Source organism: Scheffersomyces spartinae, assembly GCF_019049425.1.
Source record: "Scheffersomyces spartinae strain ARV_011 chromosome Unknown scaffold_11, whole genome shotgun sequence".
Classification (NCBI taxonomy): Eukaryota; Fungi; Ascomycota; class Pichiomycetes; order Serinales; family Debaryomycetaceae; genus Lizanozyma; species Lizanozyma spartinae.
In genome coordinates this window covers 183,658-205,450 of record NW_025065058.1, presented here as the reverse complement: position 1 = coordinate 205,450, position 21,793 = coordinate 183,658, and the positions used below count along the sequence as shown (strand labels likewise).

The 21,793-nt window shown below is 38.9% G+C and overlaps 10 protein-coding genes across 10 annotated transcripts; 5 read left to right on the top strand and 5 right to left on the bottom strand.

Annotated features, from left to right (window-relative positions):
• Window positions 1-1,209, bottom strand: SMA2 (uncharacterized protein; the record flags this gene model as incomplete). The annotated part of the gene is made up of 1 exon (XM_043191449.1): window positions 1-1,209. The coding sequence occupies one exon, from the start codon at window positions 1,207-1,209 to the stop codon at window positions 1-3; it is 1,209 nt and encodes a 402-aa protein (XP_043049092.1).
• Window positions 1,210-1,609: 400 nt separating this feature from the next.
• On the bottom strand, window positions 1,610-3,055 carry ECM7 (Ecm7p; the record flags this gene model as incomplete). Its single annotated transcript, XM_043191448.1, has 1 exon — window positions 1,610-3,055. The coding sequence occupies one exon, from the start codon at window positions 3,053-3,055 to the stop codon at window positions 1,610-1,612; it is 1,446 nt and encodes a 481-aa protein (XP_043049091.1).
• A 558-nt stretch (window positions 3,056-3,613) lies between these two features.
• Window positions 3,614-4,009, bottom strand: KQ657_000611 (uncharacterized protein; the record flags this gene model as incomplete). The annotated part of the gene is made up of 1 exon (XM_043191447.1): window positions 3,614-4,009. One exon carries the CDS (start codon window positions 4,007-4,009, stop codon window positions 3,614-3,616), a length of 396 nt encoding a protein of 131 aa, XP_043049090.1.
• Window positions 4,010-4,420: 411 nt separating this feature from the next.
• CAR2 (ornithine-oxo-acid transaminase) lies at window positions 4,421-5,713 on the top strand (the record flags this gene model as incomplete). The annotated part of the gene is made up of 1 exon (XM_043191446.1): window positions 4,421-5,713. The coding sequence occupies one exon, from the start codon at window positions 4,421-4,423 to the stop codon at window positions 5,711-5,713; it is 1,293 nt and encodes a 430-aa protein (XP_043049089.1).
• A 173-nt stretch (window positions 5,714-5,886) lies between these two features.
• Window positions 5,887-8,409, bottom strand: CNH1 (Cnh1p; the record flags this gene model as incomplete). The annotated part of the gene is made up of 1 exon (XM_043191445.1): window positions 5,887-8,409. The coding sequence occupies one exon, from the start codon at window positions 8,407-8,409 to the stop codon at window positions 5,887-5,889; it is 2,523 nt and encodes an 840-aa protein (XP_043049088.1).
• Window positions 8,410-10,094: 1,685 nt separating this feature from the next.
• Window positions 10,095-10,609, top strand: KQ657_000608 (uncharacterized protein; the record flags this gene model as incomplete). Its single annotated transcript, XM_043191444.1, has 2 exons — window positions 10,095-10,179; window positions 10,329-10,609. 2 exons carry the CDS (start codon window positions 10,095-10,097, stop codon window positions 10,607-10,609), a joined length of 366 nt encoding a protein of 121 aa, XP_043049087.1.
• A 673-nt stretch (window positions 10,610-11,282) lies between these two features.
• On the top strand, window positions 11,283-14,194 carry SER1 (O-phospho-L-serine:2-oxoglutarate transaminase; the record flags this gene model as incomplete). Its single annotated transcript, XM_043191443.1, has 5 exons — window positions 11,283-11,551; window positions 11,632-11,645; window positions 11,930-12,526; window positions 12,818-12,840; window positions 13,013-14,194. 5 exons carry the CDS (start codon window positions 11,283-11,285, stop codon window positions 14,192-14,194), a joined length of 2,085 nt encoding a protein of 694 aa, XP_043049086.1.
• Window positions 14,195-14,308: 114 nt separating this feature from the next.
• On the top strand, window positions 14,309-16,264 carry GUF1 (GTPase; the record flags this gene model as incomplete). The annotated part of the gene is made up of 1 exon (XM_043191442.1): window positions 14,309-16,264. One exon carries the CDS (start codon window positions 14,309-14,311, stop codon window positions 16,262-16,264), a length of 1,956 nt encoding a protein of 651 aa, XP_043049085.1.
• A 27-nt stretch (window positions 16,265-16,291) lies between these two features.
• Window positions 16,292-17,995, bottom strand: ILV1 (threonine ammonia-lyase; the record flags this gene model as incomplete). The annotated part of the gene is made up of 1 exon (XM_043191441.1): window positions 16,292-17,995. The coding sequence occupies one exon, from the start codon at window positions 17,993-17,995 to the stop codon at window positions 16,292-16,294; it is 1,704 nt and encodes a 567-aa protein (XP_043049084.1).
• Window positions 17,996-18,415: 420 nt separating this feature from the next.
• KQ657_000604 (uncharacterized protein) lies at window positions 18,416-19,477 on the top strand (the record flags this gene model as incomplete). The annotated part of the gene is made up of 1 exon (XM_043191440.1): window positions 18,416-19,477. One exon carries the CDS (start codon window positions 18,416-18,418, stop codon window positions 19,475-19,477), a length of 1,062 nt encoding a protein of 353 aa, XP_043049083.1.
• Between the last annotated feature and the right edge of the window lie 2,316 nt (window positions 19,478-21,793).

Genomic DNA, 21,793 nt, shown 5'->3' with positions numbered 1-21,793 from the left:
TTATGCCCATCTCTTTTTTAAGACCAGTATGAAGAAGAACATACTCCCACTACACAATGCAATGATAATAGGAAGTAGATAAAAGCCACTACCGTATGAAACATTAAAGATTCCATTTGATTGTTCAAAGTTCCCAAGTCGCCAATGGACATAAATGTCCAACGACATTATTGCCAAAAGACAAAGTGTCTCCCATACAAAGAGTCCGATCGCCAAGTACAAGACTCTTCTCAAATGAGCTTGGATAAACCAAAGGAGACCGGTGCCCTTCGGTGATTGAATGTGGTGTTCATCTATGTCTTCGATGGTTTTGGCGGCATATGGCATTGAAACACCGAACAGAAGTATCACATTGCCGAGGATTATAGGCATAATAAGTGAAATGACTATAACCATTTTAGAGAGTACCAACATTATCTTACTGTACTCATAGAACCCTTGTAGACGTTCAGTAACCAGTAATCCAGTGACATCCACATCATCAAAACCCTTTATGTTGGCCCTATGCTTCTTATAGACCGAGCTTAAACTGCTAACTAATTGACCATACGTCATAAGAAATGCATCAATCAATTCATTAGGAGACACATGTGATAACTTGGCCAATTGGTTCCCGAGATCATATATCATTGTTGCCCCAATGTTTAACCCGTTAGTATTCAGGCACTTGGTTTCTCCCTTGGTGCTGGCTCCAGTACGACAATAGCCATAGTAATTAAACATAAATTTGTTTCCCTCTTCAAAGGTACTCACATGTTCAAGTTGATCAATGTCTTCAAACACCAAGTTATTATTGTTGCCAACGCCAAAGTCTTTAGCAAAAATTGACAATGTTTTGAGTGCATCTTGCATTTTGCTTAACAATTCTTGAGTTTCATTGGACTTTCCTCTGTTCATTTTTAAGCTTATTTGAGGCATGCATGGAGTCATTGACCCTTCGGAACATCCATCTTGTTGTAATGCAAACATGGTTAAAGTCACCAATGAACCCACAAAAATCCCCACTATAACTTTCCATAAGTAGGGATTCTCCACTTGGTTTCTTACTTTGACTTCAGTGATGAGATCCACCTCAAAAGATCTCTCTAAATCCAATGAATCGTCTTTTATAGGAACGGCGTTTGGACTATCCATTGCACTATTAGTTTGGGGGGTTGTGGTAGAGGCGGTTTTATTAGCAGTCGAAATTGCAGTGGAAATTTGAGCCATGAAATCAGTGGGCATCAGCGTTAGGTTTTATACTCATTCCGTATATATTGTTGGCGTCAAAACAGGCTATGGGTTGCAACAATTACCCTATTGGGAAGTTATCTAGCTCTTGCCTATTTAGGAAAGAATGCTGTCAAAATTCAAAACTCCTGACACATGCCTTAATAGGAAACAAGCAGATACCGATGCATGAAGATGAAGATTCACAACATATTCTTCCTTCTTCATGACTATATAATAGAAGGATGGACCACTGATTCACAGTAGTACGCCGCTGGGGTCTACTTTGGAACACCGATACCCTTTTGTTATATACAGTATAGAAGTACTTGCATACAAATTTTTTCAAACACCGAAATTGTATACCACCTTATTGTCTACTCCTTGTATGCTAATCGTACTAACGTATTTGGTTCATGTTGGAGTTCATTTCTAGAACATTGATCTCATCATCATTGAGAACCGAGCTACGAGCACTGTTTATATTATTGCTTGTAACTGGGACTACCTGGCTATCTTTATCTTCATCACAGGGTTCAATATTGATAACCGGAATCTTCATTTTAACTTTCCTTTTAATGGAATTACTAGAAAGTAATCTAAATCGATCATCTGATTCATCAATTGCATATCGACCATGAGACTCCTGGTTTTCAAAGTATAATAAATCTTTTGTATCGTTAAAGTTCATCATTTCTCCTTCATTATTTGACATCAACTTCTTCTTCTTCTTCCTCTTTGGATTGAGAAATCGAACAGATGGTTGACGGGCTAATCTCTCACCCAATTTTAGTAATTCATCATCCATTTCGTCATCAGAATGCAATGTATTTTCATTTTTCAGTTTCTTTGATTTTTCATCAGCAACACCAACACCCATGGTCAGTGCAGAGTCATTAGCATTAGAAAATATAGCGGATAATGTTCTTCCTTTCAATGGCTTGGAAGATTTCCGAGAGTTATCATATTTAGGCACATAATATACCTCATCGAAAACATCATCTTCATAAGTGGCTTCGGGATTAGCACAAGATGTCGGAAGCATCCAAGATAATCCATGGATTAATGTCAGGATAAATGCAATCCAAAGCAACACTATCCACACCGTTTTAATGGAGTAAGAAACGTTGAAATCACCCAATAAATTATTTACTTCACTGGCAACACTACTCAAAAGACTCATCGCCATCACTGTAGCCACTAAAATGGCCAAGAAAGCCGACACCGCAAAGATAGTAGCAAGTTTGAATAGGAATCGGGGGACATTTTCAAGTCCTTGCATACTTTTCTCACTCCCATAGATAACCAAGGTGAGAATCAAGGAAACAATGTTAGCACAAATCGAATAAATAAGTGCTGATGGTACCACTTTTAGCCGTAGTTTGCGTAGATTAGTTCTTTTCAGATATTCAGTATCCGAATAGAAATCTGATTGTAAAGCATAAGCCATAATAATGTCGTATCCACTCTGAGACATTTGAGCCCTATAATCCAAAACGTTAGTGGTATAAGACACTTTCAAGCAGTCAATATGAACCAGATTCTTTTGATATTTTAGTCTCCCCTTATGCCCAAGATTTTCACCATTACCACCACTAATTCTAGTAGTAGTATAATTACCTTTACACCAAGTCCAAAGGTTGACTAATATAAACTGTGAAGAGTGATCCACTTGTTGCTTGGTATAAGATGCAAGAATATCGATCTCCAGATCGGTAAGTGCAGCATCTTCTGGTAATTCACTACCACCTCCAAATTCTCCATATGCTGTTGTAGAAACACTATTCCTCAATGAATTATAAAGACCTTCGGCCACTTGTAAACGACTGCAATTGATTTTACCCATATTTATATGGGAATTAAGAACAGGACCCACTACCAATACTATACACAAGGCTATAGAGGCAATATTCGATAGGAACCGTATTACCATCAAATATTTGGATGTCGAAGTTAACTGTTTGTAAACTGCCTTTATCACGAGATCTCGTCTTAGTTCGGAGATCGACCCCATGGAGCCTATGAACCCTGTTAGCCCTTTGTATTTGAGCTTCATTATATGGTGGCTACTGTACTATAGATTGAGTGGAGTGATTCGCCCCGAAGACTACCAGTACTTACTACGATTAACTTTGTTATGTTCATCAATGTGATGCTCCTATAATGTAAGCACACAAAAGCTTTCCTATGTAACCGGAAAAGAAGGCGTAGTGGGAGATCTTAAATTTAACGCGACATTACATTGTTTTGACACAAGTTTATATTTATATATATATCATCATCAGCCTCAGATATACTTAAACCAGTCTGACATGTACTTACATTCAGTATATACTCATTCAGTAACAATTAGCATCCATCATATCCACTATTCTTTTCCCATACCTAATAACCAATTACCCATCTAAAACTCCTCATCAAATCTTAACCCTCCATATTCATGCTCATGACGATCAACCAGTTCATCATCATCCTCATATCTTCTCTTGCTCTTACGGCTGGGTTCAATTTGTTCAATAGTTTGAAGCACAGGTTGGTACCTTGATTCCCAAGATGCCACGTCGGAACTCGATTCAATGGTAGATCCTCCGCCCATTAATGAAGGAACAGCAGCTAAATGCGCTGGCAATGTTGTTCTCTTATTATTAAGAGCCTCTTCGTCGACCTGAACATTATTGTATCCTTGAGCAACGGCTCTTCTAATCCTCATACCGAGCGTGGCTAATCCTGGCGTTTCTGGCATCAGATGGTCCCCAACACCAACACCTTCACCCATATGTCTTTTATGCGACGTATCCATTTTAAAGATAGATTTTTGTTGTAGTGTAAAGCGAGGTTAATTTATCCCTTAAAGCCAAATGCTTTTGGAGACGAATAAATTGTTGAACCATCACCAGACACTACCTTGTAATGTCGTTTGCTTACATAATTGATCGGAATTCGCTGCTTGTGTTGTGTTTTTCCTCGTACATTTTGTCCCCACCTATCGGTGTAGCCTTCCGTTAAGACGTGTCGCCCTCTATTGCCGATAACGGTGAGAAACCTCGAATCATTTTGCGGAGACTTGCTCCGATCCAGGCAATCCAGAGCGAGAGTCTATCCATTGAAAAATACACCGTTACCGTTTCAATTACTATATAAAGACGGTCATGATCCCATTTAAAAATACACAATTGAGATTGTTCATCTACTAAAATATCCAATAATCAACATGTCTATCTCATCTGCAACCGCTAAGGAATACGAAGAAGCTTACAGTGCACACAACTACCATCCCTTACCAGTTGTGTTCCACAAGGCTCAAGGTGCCCATGTTTGGGACCCTGAAGGAAAGGAATACTTGGACTTCCTTTCTGCTTATTCTGCCGTTAACCAAGGCCATTGTCATCCTAAAATTGTTGGTGCATTGGTCGACCAAGCGCAAAAGTTAACTCTTTGTTCTAGAGCTTTCTCGTCTGATGTCTTTGGTCAATACGCTAAGTACGTGACTGAATATTTCAACTACGAAATGGTTTTACCAATGAACACCGGTGCTGAAGCTGTTGAGACTGCCTTGAAGTTAGCTAGAAGATGGGGCTACGTTAAGAAAGGTATTAACCCCGATGAAGCTATCATTTTGGCTGCTCAAAACAACTTTCACGGTAGAACTCTTGGAATCATTTCCATGAGTACTGATCCAGACGCTACTACTAACTTCGGGCCTTATTTGAAAGGTGTTGGTCCTCAAATTCCTGGTGAACCAGAGGGTTCCGTTATTAGATACGGTGTCATTGAAGACATTGAAAGGGCATTGAGCAATGCTGGTGATAAAATAGCCGCTATTCTTTTGGAACCAATTCAAGGTGAAGCTGGTATCGTTGTCCCTCCTCCGGATTACTTGCCTCGTGTTGCGGAATTATGTAAGCAACACAAAGTTTTGTTGATTTGCGACGAGATCCAGACCGGAATTGCCAGAACAGGAAAGATGCTCTGTTACGAACATTCCGAGGGTGTGAAGCCTGACGTTGTCCTTTTGGGAAAGGCTATTTCCGGGGGTGTCTATCCAGTTTCAGCCGTCTTGTCCTCCAAGGAAATCATGTTGACTTTAGAACCAGGTTCTCACGGTTCTACTTATGGTGGTAACCCATTGGCTTGTGCCGTGGCCATTGCTGCCTTGGATGTTGTTAAGGATGAAAAGTTGGTGGAAAGAGCAGAAACCTTGGGTAATCTTTTGAAATCCAAATTGGAAGACCTAAAGGCTGAATCCAATGGTGTTATCTCGGAAGTAAGAGGTAAAGGCTTATTATCAGCTATCGTTATCGATGATACCAAAACCAACGGTAGATCTGCTTGGGACTTGTGTCTTGTCATGAAGGAGAAGGGTGTATTGGCTAAGCCAACCCACGACCATATCATCAGATTGGCTCCTCCATTAGTGATTAGTGAAGAAGACTTACTTAAGGGAGTTGAAGTTATTAGAGAATCCTTAAAGGAATTGCCAAATGCTCCAAAGGCACACCATTAAGTTATGTAATTAAGTAAAGGGTTTTTTATTTGTTTTATTCGGTTCTTAAAAAAATTATTATTAGTTATTGTACTAAAATACTCCAGTAATATATAATTATATTTCTAATGACGTTATTATGCTCTAATATGTTAGTTTGACTTAAACTCTATTGGTGGAAGAACTTATTGTGCTCATTTCTCTTCATCATCTTCATGTTTCAGAGTGGGAAGTTTTCCTAATGCTGCCAATCTTCTTCTTCTTTCAATAGGTGTTTCATGGTCCGAGTCAAACGAAGCATCTTCATCATCATCTTCCTCTTCATCAAAAGAAGGTTCATTGTCCTCATCATCATCTACCTCTTCTACAGTAGAATGTCTCCTGATTTGTCTTCTGGGTGATGCCGTCATTGGAATATTGGTGGTTGTCACTCCATCCCCGTCTGAAACAACAATATGTGGTGGTGAAACTGGTGGTATACTTTGTCCACTGGAATGAGATTTAGTAAGACTAGTGCTATTATCATTACTTTGATTACTCTTACCTCTTACCAAGGACATGGCTCTTCCAACAAGTGTAGAAGATCTTGATCTTGATTTGGTACCAGCACCAGTGGATGAAGAAGCTGTTGCTTGATTTTGTTGCCCATCACCACCATTCTTTTTATTCCATTTATATAATCGAACAATTTCACCTTCTTCATTTTCACAAACAAGCATGTCTCCAACATTATAAGTGTAGATCTTTCTCCTGTCCTTCGTCCGAATGAATTCCTTTTTGTTAGATGCTGTTCTAGATTTAACTTGATTTAATTTCTGATCCACACTCATTATATCAGACGAGGAGGCACCCAGACCATTCGACAACTGTGTTAACACCCTTCTCAAAGAATCTTCAGAATGAATACTTCGTTGATCCGCTAATCCAGGGTCAAAGGAATTGGCACCTTCACGTGAATTAATAGTCTCTAACACTTCACCATTTTGATCTTCAACTATAAAACTTGTTCCTTCTTGGTAAACTGTAGTAGGTACTCTTTCTTCTTCATCATTATTCGAAGATGATGTTGACCCACCACCATTGATATTATTGGTTCTTTCAACTGAAGGTTCTAACTCTTCATGGTCCTCTTTCTCATTATTATCTCTATTCCTGCCTTCTCCAACACCTGGTACCATTAACTGAGAGGCTCTTCCTAATTGTAAAAACTCTGTTTGAGGTCTTGGTCTTTCTGGACCATTTTCTCCATCCGCTCTAGAAGTTGAACGAGATAAAGTCTTTCCTAAAGCTGTTCTCCTTCTTCTCTTCTTTCTTTTAGCACCACCTGCCGGTCTTACTTTAATCCCACTTGTTTCCACAGTGTTCGTTTGTTCGATTGGAGGAGCAGAAGAAGCAGGAGGTTGTAAAGTAGTTGAAGAGTCAGTTGAACCTTGTCCCTCAGTCAGATTCTTTTGTGGTGCCATAGAATCAACACGCTGTAATGAATAAGATGAACTGTGTTTCTCTAAATTTTGTAACCTACTAATCCAAGAAGGCCCACTATCACCTTGAGTGTTTGTGGCAGTGAATGACATGGTTATGGCCATTCTATTCAAATGTCTACCCAATGTGAGAACTGCAACGGAAGATCCATGAACGATAATTGAAGTCACAACAATAAAACAAACCATGGGCCAAATAGCCGCAATTAATTGATAATGTGGAGTATCTTTCAGAGGTAATTCTTCCAAAGGAGTTTCAACATGATTGAAATAATGAGCTTCCAAGTCCTTTCTTGCCAAAATTGCAGCAAAAATAGCACCTACTCCAATAGGACCAAAATGTCCACAAAAAAGTGCTTCTCTCCAAGTTTTAATATCTGGAGTGAAAGGTTTGAAAGCTAAAACTGCAGGAATACGTCTAAGAAAAATTACCACAATTGCAAGAATACAAAGTCTCCAAACATCCAAACCAAGGGCATGATTATTAAAATCATCCCAAGGAACAATGGCACCGAAGTAAACAAAAAAAGACAAATTTAGAATCAAATCAATGACAGTTGAAACATGAGATTCTTCTGTTTTACGAGCAAATTCACCATTCCAACCAAAAGCAGTTCCAGCAGCAAAACTAACTAATAAATCATCAATACCTAACATTGAACCAATCCCAGCACAATTAAAAGCCAAAAATACAAAGAATGCCAAAAACGATTCTCTATCAATTAATTTTTTAGTTTCTGCCCATTTAACAGCTTTTCTTAATAGCCAGCCCATACAAGATCCCACAATTATGCCACATATGCATTCCCATAAAATGGTTAAAGTGATCCAATGTTGAATGATTTTACCTGCTTCGCCAGGATAAAGAACCATGTTTAGACTTAAAAAGATGAACGGGAAAGCCATCCCATCATTACAACCAGATTCTGCAGTTAACAAATTTCTTAAATGGCCTGGAACTCTTTCAGCGAATTTACCTTTACCCACCACAGCAGCAGCCAAAACTGGATCTGTAGCTGTGACACAAGCACTTACCAAAAGAGCTTCAGCAAAGTTGAAATGGGGGATTAAAACCCAGATGAAAAGTCCCACGATAAGCCAACCAGCAGTCATGACTGGTAAAAGCAAAATAGCCACCGATATCCAATGTTTCTTCATATACTTTTTTGGTAATTCAACAGCCACAGCAACAATTTGGATACAAAGAACTATTCTCGAGATTTCCAAGGTAATCATGTCTGTGTTCCCCCATTCTATTGGGTTGAACCAATTTAGACAGTGAGGACCCAAGATGAGCCCTGCTATGGTGGCCACACTAGCTTCACCGACATAGAGCTTGGCCTTGACGAAAAGTGATACGAGGGAGAAGATGGTACAGAAAACCCCTACACAAGCATATGCTATATGGGGAGTATCAAGCTAGAAAAAGTTAGTAATGAACAGAGGATTACCCATAATAATAATGTGATACGTACTTCTAGTTGACTCCAGACCATGGAACTTATATACTATGTTATGTGTACACAATAAACAATAATATAATAAAAGATCAAGGTTATGCTATGTTATGTTATTGTTTAGGTTGAGTATCGCCATAGAACTCCAGTACAAATCAGTACGGTGTAAACGTCAGTACAATGGAAACAAAAGATAAGATTCTATATTTTGTTCTGCGTATGAGCATCGGATCCCTCAACTACTTTGTTTTAAAAGCGCCTAGAACTAAGTTGGCTAAACCGCGACATCAAGTTTTCAATGTCGCAAAGTTTCCTGGGCAAGGTGATGATAAGGTATCGTTTCAGATACAGTTATAAATAAGTATCTGCAGTATACGACATAATGGGATGTAAGATATGGACATAGTAATATATAAGTTATGGCAAGACATACTATTAGTACATACTACGAATTCTTACATAGTGCTGTTAGTACTAGTAGTAGATCAGTACTGTTTGTACTTACTTTATGCTAACGTTTATTATTTCAATGTGAAGCAACGTTTCGTTCTGTATATCATTAGAGTTTTCTGATAGGAACATTGTGACCAATGTCTTATCTTTGATTTATCTCGGGTTAGAAGGTGCGCTGTATCGCTGATATTATACAGGTGTGCATACATACGAAAGGGTTTCTGCCGTATGATACAAATTGCACGACATTTGGTGATACGACAAGAGTAAAAGCAAATATGCAACAAATGGAATCAACAATAAACCAAACTTCACAGCTTGCTCAACCATGGTCGCCGGCACTTGTCAACTAGAGTTTTCTCTGTGCAGCTTTGTAATTGATATTGAAATTCCGTAGAGTGTGGCACTTTGTAATCAGTTTGATATCGTGGTATTCTTAGAGTAGTAGTCTTTCTGGACCTAGTTGTTTAACTCCACAGAAAGTAGCTAAGGCTGGAAATTTGGCAGCATCTCGGTGGCTCACAAGGATGACAAACAGTTTGTTGCAAGGAGAATCCTCACTAAACGGCTGTGTGGGTGCGAAATCCACTCTACACTCGTTTACTAAGATTTGTAGTCAGAAGCTATACCTTGCCACTTAAAGGGCGGGGAATGATATTTCAAATTATCTCGGTGACCTAAAGGTAAATCATCAAAGTATGGTCTTTTGAATTAGCAATAAGCAAGTTTTCAGAAACAAACACGTTTATCAACTTAACAACTTTAAATTCAACTCTACTCAACTTAAAACTACTAATAGTGATTGTCTCAACAGTTTTCGTCACTGGTGCTAACGGCTACATTGCCCAATGTTTGGTCAGCTAATTGCTTGAAAAGCTACAGGGTTATTGGACAAGTCCGAACTGAAGAAAAAGGTGCTCAATCGCCAATGACGAAAGGCTCTTCTATGTCGGTGTTCCTGTCATTGAAACAAAGAATGCCTTTGATAAGGCATTGAAGGGCCATTCCGAGATGGAAACCCTATATCACACAGCTTCTCCAGTTAGCTTTGCCAATGAAGATGTTGAAAATAAGATTCTTATTCCAGCCATTAACGGTACCAACTAAGTTTTGCAGTCCATTAAGGAACATGCTCCTCAACTGAAGCATCTTGCCGTCATCTCTTCAATAGTCTTTGTTGCTCTTCTGAACCCAGAAACTGTCAACGAAGAATCTTGGTCTCCTATTACTTACGAGCAAGCAAAGAGCAATGGCTTATTAGTATATTCTGCTTCGTCCTTGGTCCTCAAGCTTATGAAGGTATTCTCAAGAACTTGACTTCGACTTCTTATTTCCTTGCTGGTGCCATCAATGCAAAGACTAGAGAGAAATTCGATGCTAATCTCGCTTTTAACCTTGTAACTGATATCAGAGATGTTGCTAGAGCTCATATCTTTGCACCTGAAAAGGAAAAGACAAATGGTAAAAGACTTCCTGTTTCCAACGATACTTTTAGTTTCGATACTATTCTTACTTTTTTTGAATGAAAAGCATCCAGCAAACATTGTTCTTAAGCCAAACGATCCAGTTGCTCATAAAAGTCCTAATTATGTGAATAACCAATCCGCTAGAAGTTTTTTGTGAGACTTTATTCCCATGGAACAGTCACTTATTGATGCCATTGACCAGCATTTTCGTTCTACAGTTTAAGGATCGTGGGTATGTAGTGGTTTTTTAATTTAGTGTTTAGTGCAATATTTGTTTAGTAGAATAATATAGTAATTATTAGCGCATATTGTTAAGGTGCTCATGATTATGTAATAAGGCCTTAGACTTTTACTATTACCTGATGTAGTTGCACTAGACCACAAGGGAATAACCTTACTTGAGCTTGTAATAAAAGTGTGTATTTTAATTAGTATTTATAATCAGACGAGTCTAACCCGTTCCAATCACCACAATTAAGACCACAGTAAAGATAACAGCGAAGTTCTACTCACTTGTTAATCCTTATGTTATATGTTAACAGTATGATATAATGAATCACGATTTTCACCAAAGTCGTGCCTTACTCAATAGATATAGTGATATGTTTAACTCTCTTGATGGCTACAGCCGTTGCTCTTTGAGGTCATTCATCTTTGTTATTCTGGACTAATGGCGTATGTATCTCCACAATATTTAATGATAAACTCGACTACTAACAATACCAGTGAATATATGGACCGTCCGCGGTCGGAGTTAACAGAACTTGAGCTTCAAAAACTTGAAGAGTTTGAGTTCGCCAATGGACCCATGTCATTACTTCAGAACGCAGTTGCCAACAGTACACCAGTGGTGATCTCGTGTCGAAACAACCACAAGCTTATAGGAAGAGTCAAGGCATTTGATAGACATTGTAATATGGTGCTAGAGAATGTCAAGGAGTTGTGGTCGGAGACTGTGAGGAATAGTAAGGGACAACAGATAAAGCTGTTGCCCAAGGAACGGTTTGTATCGAAGATGTTTTTAAGGGGGGACTCTGTGATTGTTGTGTTGAAGGCATGAATAAACTAGGATGATAGAATAGAGCATTGTATAATAGTAATTGAAAAGAGATAGTAAACAGAAGAATGTATTAGTTTATACATATGAGTACACAAGCGTACTGTGTAAATGTGTTCAAAAAGAAGCTGTATATATTTATGGCATGTATACGGTACATCTCAGTGTATACGGTACATCTCAGTGTATACGGTACATCTCAGTGTATACGGTACATCTCAGTGTAAGATTAGTAACGAACATTAATTTGAGTACTACCACCTCCTCTTTCTGTATTATTTTCATGAAGCTACATCTACATACATTAGATCCTCGGCCACTAGTAGATGCTCTATCATTGGGCAACCATCTACGGAAACAAATATACATTCGATTCTCTGAGTCACTTATTGCCATAATTCTGGTTGATGAATCAGTTGGTAATCATCCTCAATTGTGGGCTAAAGTTCAAACCAGATCGGTGTTTGACCATATTTGTATTCAATGTGTTAGAGATGCCATAGCAGTAGAGATCAATGCTGATTCGTTTCTACTGGCGTTACACAACTATGAAAGAAGCAATTCCCAGGGATTAACCATAAGATTACAAAAGAATACTTTGGGTGGAGCCATTGCCACCTCTTCCAATGGAAGAAATGCCAACCTTTGTCTTTCGTATTGCAAACCAGATTCTGAGATTGTTCATTCGTTCCGTATCCCGGTCAAAATCCTTCGAAGCTCACATCAAGCCCTCTTGTTACAAGAACCACTGTTGTCACATATCCAGTTCATGATCCTGGTACCCAGTACCTTTACACACGTGTTTCGACGGCTTGATCGGTTCAAGGAGCCGTTTGTGGGGAACACCATCACATTAAGAGCATTTTCAGGCCTTAATGACGGTGGTAATGGGTCTTTAAGACTCCTGTTTGAACGAGAAGGTCAATTCTCTGTGACTCTCAGTTGGAACGAATCACTACAGTTCCTCAAACCGGTTCAAACAGAGACTACATCCTCACATCCTTCGTCACATCCACCGTCACAATATGGGGAGGGAAGCCTTGGATATTCTCTACATAAAGCCGATATGGCTTTTGAATCAGTCTCGTCTAATGATTCCAGTGGTATTACCTTGCGAATGGCTGATTGGAAGGCAGCCTCCAAAATCGTTTCAACTTGTAAACGAGTGGTACTACTCGTTTCCCACGGTGCTTGCGTTCTACATTGTCTAGTTGATGGTTCTGATTCGGTAGAGGTTATCTATTACATTCAAGGAGTCGATCCGTGAGACCACACCGACCAGAGTCATCATTGAAAGTGAGTCAGAGCCGGAGTCACGATTCTGGTGCGAACTATATATAAGGGAAAAATAGTATACCGATGTGAAAAATTGCATCAAAGCTCACTGTGTATATTATTTGCTCAAGCCATTGAGAACAATGTCATCTGAAACAAGAACCTTGAATAGGGAAGAGCCCAACTATTTTGGTGCGGGTCCAGCTTTATTGCCAACCTCTGTCTTACAAGAAGCAGCTTATGATTTGATCAATTACGAAAACCAAAACTTGGGGATTGGAGAGATCTCCCATCGTTCAAAACCAGCTATCAAGGTTATTGATGATACGAAGGCCAAATTTGCTCAATTGTATAACATTCCCGACACCCACGAAGTGTTTTTCATGCAAGGTGGTGGTACCACTGGGTTCTCCTCCATCCCATATAATTTATTGGCTAACTATGCTAAGAGAACAGGCAAGAAGGGTAAAGGTGCTTATGCTGTCACTGGAACTTGGTCAAAGAAGTCTGCTGAAGAGGCATCCAGATTAGGTTTTGATGTTGAGATTGTTAATAAAACCATTGGAGATATTCCTCCTTATTCTGAATGGAAACCTATTTCCAAAGATACAGCCTATTTATATGTTTGTGATAACGAAACTGTCAACGGAGTGGAGTTTAAAGATATCCCTGGCTCAGAATATTTACCTGAAGGTGTTGAATTGGTTGCTGATATGTCATCCAATGTGTTTTCCAAAGTCATAGATGTTAGTAAATATGGTCTTATTATGGCTGGTGCTCAAAAGAATATTGGGTTAGCAGGTTTGACTATTTACATCATCAAGAAAACATTGTTAGAACAAGCTAGTGATGAAGAATTACGTGCACTTGGATTACCACTCGTTCCCATTGCCTTCCATTACCCTACTGTGGTTAAAAACAACTCTGCTTATAACACAATTCCTATTTTCACTTGTCATATATTGAAATTGGTTGCTGATAAGTTACTTAAAGATGGTGGTGTTCCAGCCATTCAAAAGATCAATGAACAAAAGGCACAAATTTTGTATGAAGCATTACAAAACTATCCAGATGTATATCTGTTGATCGTGACCAACCCTAAAGTCCGTTCAAATATGAATGTTACCTTTACATTGGCATCGCCGGAATTAGAAGCCAAGTTTTTGGAAGAAGCTGCTCAACACAAATTGACAGGTTTAAAAGGTCACAGATCCGTTGGAGGGATGCGAGCTTCTATTTATAATGCTGTTAGTTTACAAAGTGTTGAATTGTTGGTTGAGTTTGTGAATAAGTTTGCTGAAGCCAATAAGTAGATATGTATCTAATTGTAACCCCCAATTGCTACCCCCACCATTCCATTTAATTCGCACTGAAAATTATTCAACCATCTCCATCACCATCACCATCACCAACATCACCACACTTCAATGATCCTACGATGTGGATGGAGACGGCGGCTATTCTCTACAGCATGCCGATTGAAGACCACCAAAACCTTAGAAGAGAAAAGAATTGCATTGAATAAAGAAAACTTCCGTTTATCCGTACAAGATCGGATCAATAGAATCCCCATAGAAAATTATAGGAACTTTAGCATAGTGGCCCACGTTGATCACGGGAAGCTGACATTATCGGACCGACTTCTAGAGCTCACCGGAGTCATCCAACCTGGGTCAAAGAACAAACAAGTGTTGGACAGACTCGAAGTTGAACGAGAAAGAGGTATCACCGTGAAGGCTCAGACATGTTCTATGATCTATCACAATCCTCAAAATCAACAAGACTATCTATTGCATTTGGTCGACACTCCAGGCCATGTTGATTTTCGGGCCGAGGTATCGAGATCTTATGCTTCATGTGGAGGTGCTCTCTTATTGGTTGATGCTTCACAGGGAGTTCAAGCTCAAACGGTGGCTAACTTTTATTTGGCTTATAGTATGGGACTTAAATTGATCCCTATTATCAACAAGATTGATATGGATGCTGCGGATATCCCCAAGGCCATGGATCAAGTAGAATTGACTTTTGAACTCCCAAGAGAAGATTGTATACCTGTAAGTGCTAAGACTGGTCTAAACGTCGAGAAGATTATCCCTTCTATTATAGAGAAGATACCTTCTCCAGCGGGGAAAGTAGACCATCCAATGAAGGCGTTATTGGTGGATTCATGGTACGATTCGTATCTTGGAGTAGTCATGTTGGTTCATGTTGTAGATGGTTCCATTAAAAAGGGAATGAAACTTCTTTCTGCTCATTCCAATAAACGTTATGAAGCAAAGGAAGTGGGCATCATGTACCCTCATATGATTCCAATGGACTCGATTAAAGCCGGTCAAGTTGGTTATATAGTTCCCGGGATGAAGGATGCCCGTGAAGCTCTTATAGGTGATACTTTCTTCCAACAAGGTAAAAGTGAAGGTTTAGAACCTTTACCTGGTTTTGAAGAACCTAAACCAATGGTCTTTGTGGGTGCGTTCCCAGCAGACGGAACGGAGTTCAAAGTTATGGATGATCATATGAATAATTTGGTTCTTAATGATCGATCTGTTACTTTGGAGAAGGAAACTTCCAATGCCTTAGGACTCGGTTGGAGATTGGGATTCCTTGGCTCATTACATGCTTCAGTTTTTCAAGAACGTTTAGAAAAGGAATACGGAGCTAAGATCATTTTAACTTCTCCAACAGTACCCTATAAGATTTTGTATAAAGATGGTAAGGAATTGACCATTACCAACCCTTCTGAGTTCCCAGATATCAACAATGAAAAGCAAAAGATAGAAGCCCTTATGGAGCCCTTTGTCATGGCAATAATGACTATACCTGAAGAATATATAGGAGTGGTGATGTCCTTATGTGAAAACAATAGAGGTATTCAAAAGGAATTTGAATATTTAACTACGGGTCAAGTGTTACTTAAATATGAAATTCCTTTAGCTCATCTAGTTGAGGATTTCTTTGGTAAACTTAAAGGTTGTACCAAGGGATATGGATCACTTGATTATGAGGATGGTGGCTATAAGAAAGCCAGTATTGTGAAGATGGAATTATGTGTTAATGGAGTTCCTCAAGATGCCTTAACTCAGATTATGCATAAAAGTCAAATCATGGAAAGAGGGAAAGCCAATGTAGTAAGATTTAAAGAGTTTCTTCGATTTCAGTTATTTGAAGTTGCAATTCAAGCTCGTGTTGGCAATAAAATTATTGCTAGAGAAACCATTAAAGCTAAAAGAAAAGATGTTACTCAAAAGTTACATGCAGCTGATATTTCCAGAAGAAAGAAATTGTTAGAAAGACAAAAGGAAGGGAAGAAACAAATGAGAGCTTCTGGTAGAGTTTCAATTGGACATGAAACTTTCCAAGCTTTCCTTCGAAAAAATGAATGAGGAAATTGATATTATATTATATTATACTTATTTCAAGAACTTCTTATACAAAATATTGTCAGTTTCTTCAGTGTATTGGTAACCCAAACGTTTCAAATATTGACTGAATTCTTCTTCTTCTTCCTTGGGTAACAGGAATCCTGCTAAAATCTTACCAACATCTTGACCATGGTTTCTATAGTGGAATAAGGTAACATTCCAGTTACATTTCAAGTTTTGTAAGAACTTTGTTAAAGCACCAGGTCTTTCTGGGAATTCAAATTGGAATAATCTTTCATTTTCAACGGCTTCGAATGGTGGTTTACCTCCAACCAAATAACGACCATGAGTCTTTGCAAATTCATTAGTTGAAATATCAACAACTGAATAATTATAACCTTCATTAGTCATTGATTCAATTATTTTAGGTAATTCCTTAACCTTATTGATGACATTGAATGAAATGAAAATGTTGGCTTTATCATTATTGGAATACCTATAACTGAATTCCGTAACTGCTCTTGGAGCAATAAGGTTTTGCAATTTAAGGAATTCACCTGCTTTCTCTGGGATTTCAACTGCCAATGATATTTCTTTACCTTCACCAAGAACAGCTCTTTCACTAACAAATCTAAGTCTATCAAAATTCATGTTGGCACCAGATAATATAGGAACATAAGTCTTATCGCTGTGATCTATTTCTGGTGTTTGTTGAATATATTTCTTCAACCCAGCAACTGATAAAGCACCTGAAGGCTCAACAATCAGTCTAGTGTCTTCAAAAATATCTTTGATAGAAGCACACAATTCATCAGTCAGGACTCGAACAACATCATCCACCAAATCTTTTGCAATACGCCAAGTTTCATCACCCAAGACTTTAACTGCTGTACCATCAGCAAACAAACCAACTTGATCTAATACCACCTTTTCATCTTTTTGTAAAGATTGATAAAGGGCATCAGCATCATAAGTTTCAACACCAATGATCTTAACATGAGGAGCAAGCTTTTTTATATACGAAGCAATACCAGCTATTAAACCTCCACCTCCAACAGGGACGAAAATAGCATCTAATTTATCTAATCGTAATTGTCTGGTGATTTCTAATGCAATTGTACCTTGACCAGCAATGACATAGGGATGATCAAAAGGTGGAATGTTCACTAAAGAATCTTGTTCTGCTAATCTAGAACACTCTTGTTTGGCGGAGTCAAAATCATCTCCAAATAATACAACCTGGGATCCTAATCTGGATACATTGGTATACTTTATAGATGGAGTGGCCGTTGGCATCACAATCGTTGAAGCTATTCCTAATCTGTTGGCAGAGAAGGCTATACCTTGAGCATGGTTACCAGCTGAGCATGCAATAACACCTGAAAGCTTGGACAGAGGTCTCAGATTAAGTTGTGCAATCATGTTATAGGCACCTCTTAATTTGAATGAAAATACTGGCAATAAGTCTTCTCTTTTCAAATGAATATTGGTACCATATCTATGGGATAAATTGACCGCATATGTTAAAGGGGAACCTGCCCTATCAACAACGTCATACACTCTTGAAGTTAAGATAAGCTTAACATAATCCGGTTTCCCTTCGGATAAATAATCAGTGTCTAATAATTCTGGATACTTTTGTTCAAAGTATGACTTGGTTGTAGTACTGTTGAACTTGGGTAAGCAGTGAGATGCAAATACGGCACTGCATCTTAACAATGCCGACTTTGGTCTTCGGACGACGACTTGCATCGACAAACTATGTTGGTATTAGTGGAGAAGAAACTGGTGATTAAAATATCATGATTAGACCTCATAGTTTTCAAGATTGAAATTTTTCACCGGTATCGGCGATTGCAACGTATGACTCACCTGATCCACCCTCGGAATTTAATCTCAGTCTGCATGATTTCTATTTATTTTTTATTGCCGACCTTCGGTATGTGCCGGTCCTCGCGTTCAAAGTTGCAGCCACCTACTTCACTCTGCTTCAGCCATTACCCTTGAATTGAACTCAAAGAAGAACCAAATTGGGAATGGTTTTTTTAAAACTTTGCTCTGCTAAGGAAAAAGAGCCGTTGGACTTCAATATTTAATATTAACGTTTATATAGGGATATTTGTGCAGATGTGCACGGTTACTTGGCTGTGAAAAGCATCTCTAGCTGTGCCAATGTCCAACTTTGGAAGCAACGGTAGTGAAGATATGCCTAACTTTACTCTGGGATGGATTAGTGAAGACGAAAGGAAATTATTGGAACATCTGTCTCCGCAACAAGCATATCCTTCTCATGCACCACAGCAAGTATACCCGACTCACCGACATCTGCAGCTGCTGCAAATCAGTTCAAATTGGATTTATGATACAGGGGGTCAATGGAATATCCCAGCGACTGAAACAACATCTTATTTGAAAAATTCTGGACAAGACAGACCAACCTTACTATATGGGTCTGAAGAACATCTATTCCATGAGAACGAATACGTGACGAATCATCAACGTCAGACATCACTGATTTCACAAATATTTTCAAGTCCAAATTTGACTCAAGATCCAACGATTCAACCACTACAAAGACCACCACAATCTCAAAATGGACTATATCAGCTTCAATACAATTCAGCCCAGTATCAAGGGAACTTACACCTTGAAGAGGTAAACCAAATTCACCAGCGACAACTTCTGCACCCTGAATACTCTATTCAACTGCAATTGTTTCAGCCGTCACAACAACCACCAAATCAGCCATTACATGACCTGTACTTGGCAACACCGGTATTTCAACAGTATCAATTTCCGCTGCCTTCTCGTAATATACGGCGAGGAGAATCGGAAGCAGATTCAAATCCAGACAGGGGTAAAATCTTTGTATATCCTTACGACGAATCGGGTCCCTATATTGGGAAGTTGAGTCTAGCTGCTCTTCCTACGCCCTACTCTGTCAGTGAAGCCCTCTTACAATGTCACGAGGCTGAATTGGAACTAGTTGTTCTGAGTACAGATAGGAATAGTAAGCTTCCTAAGGGGAGGCCCCATCGGAAACGAAGAAGAAATCCTGATGTCGATATTGGTTGGGCTCCTTTACCTATAGCGTCACTTTTCAGTGATTCCAGAGTCCAATTCACTGCCAGACAAAAGGAAGTTTATATGAGACGAATGAAGCATGGTGTGTTAGGAGTGATTAATATGAGATCGAAGGGAGCTTGGACAAGAGGTCCAAATAAAAAGCATTAATAGTTAATATTGCTGGAAAAAGTGCTTTATTACATCCGAGGTGTGTGGAGTTAAGGAATGATGAAGCTCATAAAAGTGGGGAACTTGTTTGCAGATGGTGATGTTGATCAAAGGTACCCGAAACGAATGGTGTCACTGAAGCTACTTGTTTCGGGTCTTGTGTAATATGATGGAATTTGAATTAAACAGATTTTGAAATTTTATTTGGCGTTAATTCCTGTCCTATATCTAATTATGACCCGAGTATATTTGTTGCTACTCAATGTCTGCTTGCTGTCTGATCAGTGTCTGGTCGCTGTGTACTAAGTGTCTTCTCGGTATTTGTTTGTTGCCTGAATATTCTTTGAACAGCTGGTCGGTGTCTAATCGGTGTTTTGTCGGTGTTTTGCCGATATTTATTTAATTTTTGCAGGACGTTTTCATATCATGGTGTCGGCTTGATATTCCCTTACTGCCAGCTCAGTGTATTTTTGTTGTCTATTTGCAGCAACTTTCTAGTGCCGGCAATTTGACACTTTAATTAATGACATTTTCTAATACTTAATCATATAAAATGTATAATATTTTGCAGTAACTTGGGTGCAAAATTATAAGAGAACGCCAAGTCTTCAATACCCAATAAACCAATAAATCATCATCAACACAGTTATGCCATGTAGTCTGTGTTGCACATAATACAGCAGTGCTCTACGAAGGTACAATAAAATAATATCAGAGAATTGAGATTTCATATATAAGAGAAAGAAATAACTGTGTTAACCTCTCAGTAACATGCAAAAATGGTTGAGGATCAGAGTACTGTGTACCTTGAGGGACACAGGTAGATACACTTGGTAGAAGATATTAGGATCAACCACGGAGGAGCGACGTTGTTGGCTCTCAAATTGATCAAGGTGATTGAAACCCATACTAACCCCAATAGACGACTTATCTAGGTGGTCTTCAACTTAACGTTTGCCGCCCCGGATTCATACATGAATTGAAGGTCCCCGATCATATAGTTCATCACCATCGATAAGTTGTGTACCCCTTCCAATTTTCAACCTTATACCTGTAACCGATTCCCTTTGGCCTCGTTCAAATGCCAAAAACAACGGATATACCCTCCATGACCTATAAAATGCCGTTCTTTAATCACACAAGTCATCAGGTTATTTAGAGCGCGGATATTTGACAACTTGGACATTAGTTTCTGACATTCCATGCAATTCCAGGAAGTATACCGATGATTTAAAATGTTTGGGTCTGAAGTAAAATGCTGTCCGTTATAATCAAAAGATGTGTCAATGTCAAAATGTCAAACTAGGTTACAATTAATTTGATTATGTCGTCGACGAAACTTCAAGTAACCCAACGGTACAACCCAGCCATCTTTATAACGAAAGCAGCCCTGAAGGCGGCTATAGTAAATCTTCACTGATGACACGTTCAAAGAAAACTTATAATTGTTGGCGCCGGCTATTAAATTTGTACGGATCGACTCCAATGGGCTAGCATCTGACTCTATCATTGACTTTAAACTGGGAGCATCCGTTTGACCTACGTCAGCCTTAGCCTTTTCAGTCTTAGTGTTAACCGCCAGATCAATGATACACTGCTGATTAAATACATGATGCTTGGAGAACAAACGAAAGAACCTTGAGCTATGTACCTGTTCTTTCATACTTTGTAGCTTTGAGGAAAGCCTACCCATGTTAAAGTAGAAAAGGAAGAAGAAAACATTTGTCAACAAATATATTAGGGTAGATTGCGCGCCATTTATATGGGTTTCATTTTTTGCACCCAAAATTCACGACCCATATAATTGGTTCAATAACCAAGCAAATCAGTTGGGGGACCTCGTTGGTACAAGAGAGCCTCGTGCTGGTGGTACCGGTATTCTGAAGCAGCAAAGACTCTGAAGCAGAAAGTGTTTCTCATGTCTTTCTAATATCAGCTATGTTGGTGTACAGAGGAAGCCACTAAAGTCGTGGTGAAAGCTAGCCTTGATGGGCATAAAATTGCATATTTTAATAGTAACTTTGCACTAAAATAATATTTTGGGTTGTATTCTTCTGGGATAATTGGTTGATCTAGTATGTTATTCCGGACGTATGGCTCACCTTTATCATTAACAACCATACGAAGCCCACAACGGTACTTATCAGCCAGCTTGGGTTCAAACTTAAGGTCATTTAAAGTAAATTTTGCTGTATCAAAATCCTTCAAGAAGTATTCTACTTTATTTCTCCTATGAGGAGAAAGGAGTTTGAAAGTAAATGACTCATTGACTGGTAATACCTGAAATAAAATCACTTTCCAAACCAAAAGTCGGCT